This window comes from Sinocyclocheilus anshuiensis, unplaced genomic scaffold (genome assembly GCF_001515605.1).
Source record: "Sinocyclocheilus anshuiensis isolate Anshui unplaced genomic scaffold, SAMN03320099.WGS_v1.1 scaffold694, whole genome shotgun sequence".
Classification (NCBI taxonomy): Eukaryota; Metazoa; Chordata; class Actinopteri; order Cypriniformes; family Cyprinidae; genus Sinocyclocheilus; species Sinocyclocheilus anshuiensis.
This window is the reverse complement of record NW_015542477.1, coordinates 901,915-910,976: the sequence shown is the minus strand read 5'-3', so window position 1 is coordinate 910,976 and position 9,062 is coordinate 901,915. Positions and strand designations below refer to the sequence as shown.

The 9,062-nt window shown below is 35.4% G+C and overlaps 1 protein-coding gene across 1 annotated transcript; it reads left to right on the top strand.

Annotated features, from left to right (window-relative positions):
• Positions 1-1,626: 1,626 nt before the first annotated feature.
• LOC107693895 (solute carrier family 46 member 3-like) lies at positions 1,627-7,752 on the top strand. Its single transcript, XM_016493427.1, has 6 exons — positions 1,627-1,757; positions 2,190-2,394; positions 3,959-4,823; positions 5,826-5,909; positions 6,160-6,316; positions 6,925-7,752. The coding sequence occupies exons 1-6, from the start codon at positions 1,750-1,752 to the stop codon at positions 7,019-7,021; spliced, it is 1,416 nt and encodes a 471-aa protein (XP_016348913.1). The 5' UTR covers positions 1,627-1,749; the 3' UTR covers positions 7,022-7,752.
• Positions 7,753-9,062: the final 1,310 nt, after the last annotated feature.

The window sequence follows — 9,062 nt, the reverse complement described above, 5'->3', positions numbered from 1 at the left end:
TTTTATTTAATCGCAACCCATGGTATGTATGCAATTGTTGAATAAAATGTAGACAGTGACTTTAATTTTAATTCGGCCATTATGGGCCGAGAGACGCCCTCTTCAGACAGAACTTAATTAAAGCAATAGTTATGGATTTATTTTTCCATGTCCATTTTTTTTTTTCAGTTCAGTCATAGATCCCTCCCATTTCGTACGCCTACTCAATATTACCGTAACATTTAGAAAAAGGGAATACTAATACTAATACAGTATTAGTATTAAAAAGTAGTATTAGTATTAGTAATACTAATACTAATACTAATACTAATACATACTAATGCAGTGGTTCTCAACCACAAAAACAACTATAGCCCTATTCGCACGGGATTAGTATTATCTGGAGACCTTGTGTGATTTTGAAATTACCCCCCCACATCTGAATTTCGTGTGGTGCATTCGCACAGGATAAGCGAAGCCTGTGATTTTACTCGAATGTACTGACTTGTCTCCGGATACCCGGATGTCAAGTCTTTGAGAGTCCCGTTCTATGGTCCAGATGGATTAAAAAAAAAAGAAAAGAAATTAATATAGTTTCGTGCCCTGTGACATTTACATTTCACCAGGTTAAAATAGTATCTCAAGCTTTAAGCTTGATTTATTTGTAACACATTAACCTCAAAACCTTTTCAGCCTTTTCTATCTACAAATTGTATGGTGTAGCGATATAACAGCACCCAAAATACTATCAAACACTCCAACGCAGCTCCATTCTTCGCGGAAGATGGATAAAAAGGCGCACAGCAAACAAAAACCTCGAAAAATGATATACGACCCGCCAAATGCAGGCCAAATCACAGAGATGCCGATTCGCACGGGACTAATATTATCACAGGACATCGGTGTTCGGCGAAATATGATAGGTCATTTGCGGGGGAATTTTTACTTTACAAATTACAGACATGGCCGATTCGCACGGGATTAAGATCACAGACAACCTCCGCAATTATTACAAATGACTGGAGGTCACCAGGTAATACTAATCCCGTGCGAATAGGGGTTATGATAAGAAAAACGTAATTATATACTGTAAATCATTTTGTTTTATTATCTGGACCAGAACACAATCAATATCCTAAGATTTCAATTATAACACAACAAATATGCAAATCTGTGAAAACGTCAATATCCTACAATTGACCAATAAACAAACAAATAAATAAATAAATGTAATTGAAGTAAAATAGCTACAAAACATTCAGAAAAATATTAAATTAAATGCAGTTTTAAATCCACACGCAATTGTTTGAATGGTTTTGCACATTTCGATGTATTAATTATAATACATTTACATTTAGTCATTTAGCAGACGCTTTTATCCAAAGCGACTTACAAATGAGGACAAAGCAAATAATACATCAAAAGGTGCAAAAAAAAAACCGTAAAAATGCAACGAAAGGACTGTTTCACCCATAGATATGTACATTTGTAAAAATGTACATGTATATATCTATAGTTCTGGATATGCACATATGTACAATTTCACAACTCAACCCGCCCATTCGAGGTGATTGGCAGCCTCACCAACCAATGACTTGTAGTCCTTAAATTCAACTGACCAATCAGCTTCTCAAGGGCAAGAAACCGGCGTTTCATAAGGGGTTGCGATCAGTCATGTTTCATAAACAAAACAGAGAAGACTGTTTAACTGTCACATTGATTACAGAAGAGTCTCAGCAGTAGAGAGGAATTTCTGATGTATTCTTTTGAATGAAGAAGTAAGTCTACAATCTGTTTGCATTGTTTGTACGAGTGAGCTGTAAGTAGACTGTGAGCTTACAAGTGAGCTGTATGTAGACTGGAAGATTTCAGTTATAACACAACCAATATGCAAATCTGTGAAAACGTCAATATCCTACAATTGACCAATAAATAAATAAATAAATAAATGTAATTGAAGTAAAATAGCTACAAAACATATTCAAAACATTCTTATGAATGAAGAAGTAAGTCTACAATCTGTTTGCACTGTTTGTACAAGTGAGCTGTAAGCAGACTGGTAGCTGTCCAAGGTGGTCAGTAGTGTGACAGTATTATTTGAGCTCTCATGATTCAACTTTCGTCTTGAAATTTGATGTTTCGTGTTGAATTATGTAGGTCTACACTTAGTCTGATCATGCAGACTTATGCAGTTCTCTTGGCTTTTGCAGACACATCCTCGACACAATGAAGAGACTGTACTTCATCGAGCCGATCGTCGCGATTTACGCGTTTGCCAGTTTTATGGTTTATCCCCTCGTGCAGCAGTACGTGTATCGCAGATTGTGGCTGGAGATCACAAACTCTTCTTACCCCGTGTCAGACAACACCTCCCATTGCACCGCCAACAGCACCAGCCACAGCAGACAGCGAGATGTGAGTAATGCCTACGTATGTCACATGATGACACAAACACTTGTACATCACGTACATATTTGCTTATAAATGCTTACTAATGAACTCCTTTGCATTATATAGCAAAAACATTTACAACAAGTGTTGCGCTTTTCTAATAGCTAACTTCATTTTTTAACAGTTATTTTTTACCAGCTAGTCCCAATATATTTTTAGCGGTCGTGTGCATCAGTTCCCCTCAAGTTCACACAGGTGTCTAGTAGAGTAACCACAGGCTCATCGCATTAACCGCATTAGTGTTGTCATGTCCACTTTTGAAGTGTTTATATATAAGGGCTTATATTGTGGGCTTGTTTTGTCAGTCAGCTTAATTTTTTTCTAGTAGTATCTGGAAACAGGTTTTTTTTAAATACATTTTTTATTTTTTTGAATAATCAAAATGTTTTTAGTGGGGTAATTTCCAGTATTTTGCAGAACATTGTTTTTTTTAAATTGTTAAGATTTACCATGTATACACATTTACCATGATATTAAATACATTAAAAACATTAATAGTCATGCATAAAACAAATGCAGAAACTGGTTTATTTTTGTGTCTTGCCACATTCTGCCACATAACTTTTAAATAAGGAATTATGTTTTTCTATTTTTGTTTTTAAAAATTAAAACAGAAGCTAATTGCAAACAATAGGATAAAGATGCAAATGAAAAATCAGAGCCAATCAGGCTACAAAATACTACTGTAATTTAATAATCAAATGTAAAATAAAACTGCACTGTATGAATTAAATATACTGATATGACTGGCAAATTATGAAGGCTCCATAATGTGACCTTTTGTGAAATGTTTAGCTTGAAAAATATGCTTGTGCTGTGTTTTTTATATATAAATTCGATTTGATGGTATCCTATTGTTATTGTTGTCATCAATTGTTATTGAGTGACAACAATTAACTTTTACAAGTAACTATTGTAAATCTGTACATTTAATTCTCTGGGATACTTCATTGTGATTGGTCCATAGCTGAGCTCAGCAGTATATATTTATCAGAAAGCAGAAAAATTGATGTCATAGACTGTTGTCTATGGCAACACTATTTAAAAGACCACTCATCCGGGAAACCATGTTTCCTGTGCTGGTGTTCTGTCTCTATGCATGCATAGAAAGACAGAACACTAATAAGTAAGTAAATACTTAATGAGTAAACTAATAACTCATGAAATCAATATTTCATGTCCATGTTTTTATTATCTACTTAGTAAGTGTGTAATAAATGGTACAATATACAGTCAAATGGTCATTATTTCAAAATAAAAAGTATTGATCACCCCTTTCAGGGTGTGTTTTATATCCTATAAATATAGTGTGAGTTACACCTGTTGTTGCTTTAGAGGGCAGTCTGTATTAGTATAGTTTTGGTCATTAATACTTAAGGAAACACATCTGTGTTTCATTTCCTCTTTCTTTTTTTTTTTTCATAGCTTTTCTTATTTGGACCAGGAATTGCAACAGACGTCATAAGATACATATGCAGTCACAGTTTTGTATGCACATGTGTTTCATTTATTTTGCTCTATTTTTCAGGAGGTGCAGAAAGCAGCTTCTCTGTTCTCCATGTACAGTGATTTGTCTTCCATGATCCCCAGTCTCATAGTGACCCTCCTCCTGGTGGCCTACAGCGATCAGCGCGGCCGAAAGATCACTATTATTTTGCCCCTCATTGGGTCTCTGGTCTACACGCTTTCATTCCTGGCGGTCTCCTTCTTCGAGCTCAACCTCTACCTCCTCATTGCCGCCAGCTTCGTAAGTGCCCTCTTTGGGGGTATCGGCACCATGCTAGGCGGCTGCTTCTCCTATGTGGCCGATTTGTGCGAGGACAGCAAGCAGAAAACTCTTCGCATGGCTGTGGTGGACATGATGATTGGCTTGTTGGCCGGTGTGGCGTCAATCTCCACTGGCTACTTCCTGCATGCGGTCGGGTTCAACTGGCCTTTCTTCACGTCTGCCATATTTCAGGCGGTTAACTTGCTATATGCCATCTTCATTCTGGAAGAAACCAGGGTGATTGAACGGTCAGAGACTGTGGCTTGTTGTCAGGCCATGCAGAAACTTGTATGTGGTATCTACAACTTGTTTGCAGGAGGCAGTAGTCAAAGAAAATGGATTCTTGTGCTGTTGATTGTCACTTTCTCCTCCTTATCTTTTGTCAATACGGGGGGTCTGTCCATGATCACACTTTACGAACTCAATGAGCCGCTGTGCTGGAGCGAGATCCTCCTCGGCTATGGCGCCGCGGCCAGCACCTCCATCTTTATCACTAGTTTTGTCGGTGTGTATTTGTTCTCCCTCTGTCTGTCTAACACTGCCATCGCCTTCATCGGGATGCTGTCAGTCGCTATAAGCATGTTCATGACGGCCTTCGCAAAGACCACGCTCATTATGTTTCTCGGTGAGCATGAACATACACAGTCCAAAATTCATATTAGAAAACCATTTTCATATATTATATATTATGTTTTTTTGGAATTAGGATACAGCATTTACCATGTTAGGTATTACTTTAGATATATAATAGTCATACATGACAGAAAGTTTGTTTATATTTGTGTCTTACCAAATTCTTAAACACAGTAGTACACACACACACACGTACATTTTTTTTGATCATATTATATATTTTTTATCAAATTGCAAAATGAATGTACATTTTTCATTTTCTACATTATAATGTTATGCCTAAATTCACTTGTAGCTTTAAAAAAGTTTATACTTAAAATTATAATATTCTTTTTATTTATCAGCTATAACATGAAACAATTTGTTGTATTGACCATAAGTTTAATATTAGTGCAATTTTGTTTTTTTGTTTAAAGTAAGTTGTTAGTGATTAGCTCCAACAATTAAGGAAAAGAGAGAATAGATAAACCTTCAACAATGAATAAGTCACAGAATTACAATTTTTATAATACGTCAAATAAATTGTATATGTGTGTCTTCTCACAGCTCAATTTTGCTCTTAACATCTGTTCAAAGTGGTATATATGGAACACTGCATATGTTATTGTATGTTGAAGATTTATCAAATTAATTAAGAGCTAACAGCAGCTGTTCCTGGGTACATCAATCTCACATATCTTATCACACTTATTATGTGTACAGTAATACAATGATAAAGTTTGCTTAATTAACTTCTTTGATAACTGAACACCGTTGCACTGGCAACTGTACTGAAGTGTAAATGAATTTCATTATCAGATATTATCAGCAATCTGTATGTTTTAGGTTGGAACATTTTTTTTTCTTTGTAAGTTAGCTACATAAATTAGTCCAACATGGAATAAAAGACAGTGTGAGTTCTAAATTTGTAGCCATGTAAAACAGGTGAAAATGTATGTAATTCTGGATGTCTTGTTTGTTTAGTTAATGTGAGTATTGATGTGTTTACTTACAGTAAGGATTCCTGCTATGTTTGCCATCATGCCGTTCCCTGTCCTGCGTTCGATGATGTCAAAGGTCGTCTCAAAGTCTGAGCAGGGTGAGTGGCTCTGAAAATCACCGTTCCAAAGCAAAAGTCCTTATTCAGCAAGATGCCGGCTCTTCTCAGCTCAAGAATGTGTTTTTGTGTGTTTTGGTTTTTTTTCGAAGTGGTGTTACATTTAAGGATGCTTATGTGAATGCTTTTTATTTTTTAGTTTGCACTTTAACCCTGTATGTATGCATTCCTCCTCCTTTTGAAGAGACAGTCATATCAGACTTTTCTTTGTTTACCCTTCATGTTTTCTCAGGAGCACTCTTTGCCTGCGTGGCCTTTACAGAAAACCTGAGCACTAACGGGTCCTCTGCTGTTTTTAGCAGAATCTATGCGGCCACCGTGGCATGGTGTCCTGGCTTTATCTTTATGTTGGGTGCTGGACTCTGTATCATTCCCATAAGTCTATTAGGGTAAGAGCTGCACTGAAACATAACCTGTTATTGATCTTTATAATGCTGAAATGTCTAAACCGTGCATTTAATACCACTTTGAAATGATTGCTGATATATATATATATATAGCACTTTAGGTGTGAGAAAAGCACATTGTAAATAAAATGTATTATTGTATTATTATTATTATTATTATTATATCAAATAAAAAAATGTGTTTTAGAGAGGCTTCATAAATAGGAATAAAAATAATTTTATCATTTTAAATGAAAAATGAAACACCAAAATCTACATTTAATCAGTTTTAAATGCTACAAGTGAATTTCATCATATCATTATATTGTACAAAAGGATAAACAGCTATTTATTTTGAGATTTAAAAAAGATTACATTAAACAGTGTTATTAAATTATTAGTGTTTTTAAAGCAGCAACCTGTAGGTCTTAGAAACAGGTTATTCCGAACTTTTAACTGACGTGGTTTTGATTAATAGGCTGTAGTTCCTCATTCATAAATGCCAGCTAAGTCTTACATTTCCTCTTTCGCTTTTTACATCTGCTTGTATTTGTTGCACTTGGGTGTTGGCTAAGAATGCTGATTCATTCTGACTTTGTGTCCCACTCCAGCATCCTTAGGTGTTTCCATTCATTGGATTCTAATGACACTCAAGCACTCTTATCAGAAGATGGGACTGAAGCCTCACATGACCCACCTGAAGCTTAAAATCAACGGGAGTTTGGATACCTCATGGTTCCCCTGTGTGGTTCTTTACATTTCCTCATGCCAACACATGTGGGTAATCTGTTCAAGCCTATGTGTATTTTTAGTATTTTGAGTCGCTGCCATGAAATATGCATTTTTGCTGAAATGCAGTATATGCTTATGGTGGTTTTGGAAGGGAACAGAACTTTATATTTCTAAAGGGAAATTTTTTGAAAGAGGGAGTATTTTTTAAAATAATAATAATAAGAATTTCAGCAAAAACTAAATACCTAAATACCAGTCACTTGCAAGGCAGCAACAAAACAGTAACAGTCTAAGGTGAGTTTAGGTTAGGCTTTGATTCTGTTTCATCCACAAACAAGAATGTAGTTAATGTGAAGGGTAATGACAAGACCAATCACAATTCAGTATGCCAATGGATGTAAGAAAGATGACCAATCCAATTAAGTATGCAAATATAACAATTATATCTTCACCTTTAAAGAACTTCAGGGTTTAAATATTGAAAATCGTGGTTTGAATAGAGTTAAAGAGACCAGAATAGAGTTAGTTTTAATAGATTTAGAATTAGAACTGAATTAATTTATTGTATGTACTGAATTAAGTGCAGAAGTTTAATACTTAGAGATTGAATGTTTGAGGGATATCAGTACATTGCTGCCTCACAAGTGTAAAGTTTGGGCTGATGTGCAATACATTCTTGTTTTGTTTGGACCAACATTTACTGTAGATTTATAAAGTATATAAAATTTTATTTTATAAAGCATAAGATTTAGGATGCATCTGTATAGTGTTTTAAAGTTGTCTATGCTATTCTAAGTGTGGCAGGTTTTCATTAGTCTCATATTTGCACAGATCTGAGTCATGAGCAATTTAGCCAATAAGCTCTGACCTGCCATTGTCATCTGGTCTGTCATCTGAAACAAGTTAAGATACATAAATTATGCACTGGTGTAGATCAGTTTACTTTGTTTGGAGGCTTAGCTGTGAAAAAAAGTGATTTTGGAGGACTGGGCAGGTCAGTCAGTTGATATTTGTACTTATCTGCCTGTACTTGTGCTCCTACACACACAAACATACACATTCCCAACAGGAATGCATACTGAACCACTGGGGGAAATAACCCAGTTCACCTCTTTCATTCATACAAACATGCTTAAACCCAACTAAGTTTGGTAACTTGTGTGCAGTTGTGATGTTTTGTATATGAATACATTTACATAAAGTTTCTATTATTAAATGTAATAATATAAAGGATTAATGTCTGTTAACTTTACAGCATGTAAAACCTACTGATGTGTTATGTGAAACATTTAAATTGTGCTTTCCAGGCTTGGAAATGACCAGGTTCTAGAAATTATTATTGTTATTATTATTAATAATAATCAGCTCCTAATTCTATTGCTAATATAGCGTCTGCTAAATGAATAAATATAAATTCACTAAATAGCTCTTTGTGAGTCTAATTTAACATTTTATGCGGTAGACATCTAGAAATTATTTTACATTGTGCGTTTTATCATTGTGGCCTGAAGGTGGCAGTATAGATACGCATATAAATATGGCAGTATAGGCTAGTCTTGGCACCTTTGAAAGTTTATTGATCATTCGTTTAAGTAATTTTTAAACTTGTTTCAATGAAAGTGAAGATGGTAAGAACTTTATACACACACACACACACACACACACACACACACACACATATATATATATATATATATATATATATATATGATGCAATACATTTGTCCAGACAAAAATAAACTGTGAATACACAATGGAAATTAGGAGTGCCCAAAGAAAATTAGTGCTATCCTGTGTATAAATTTAGAAATCCACTGACGTCTGTCCTGTCACACCTCCCTGTGGATTTGATTACCAAACCCCCTTTAGATTTTGACGTGATGAGAGGTCAGTGATCTGTATCTCTCCGTAATTGTGCAGTCAGTGTGTCTGCCGAGTGAAAGTATGATAAATCTGAAGTGGAGGGGCGGTGGGCTTCTCTGGTTTCCAAACTGAGGCTCCGCACCGCTGACTCCCC

Coding starts and splice junctions, on each gene's coding strand:
- LOC107693895 (XM_016493427.1), top strand. Junction 4,824..5,825: donor CACGCTCATTATGTTTCTCG/GTGAGCATGAAC, acceptor GTTTACTTACAG/TAAGGATTCCTGCTATGTTT. Junction 5,910..6,159: donor CGTCTCAAAGTCTGAGCAGG/GTGAGTGGCTCT, acceptor ATGTTTTCTCAG/GAGCACTCTTTGCCTGCGTG.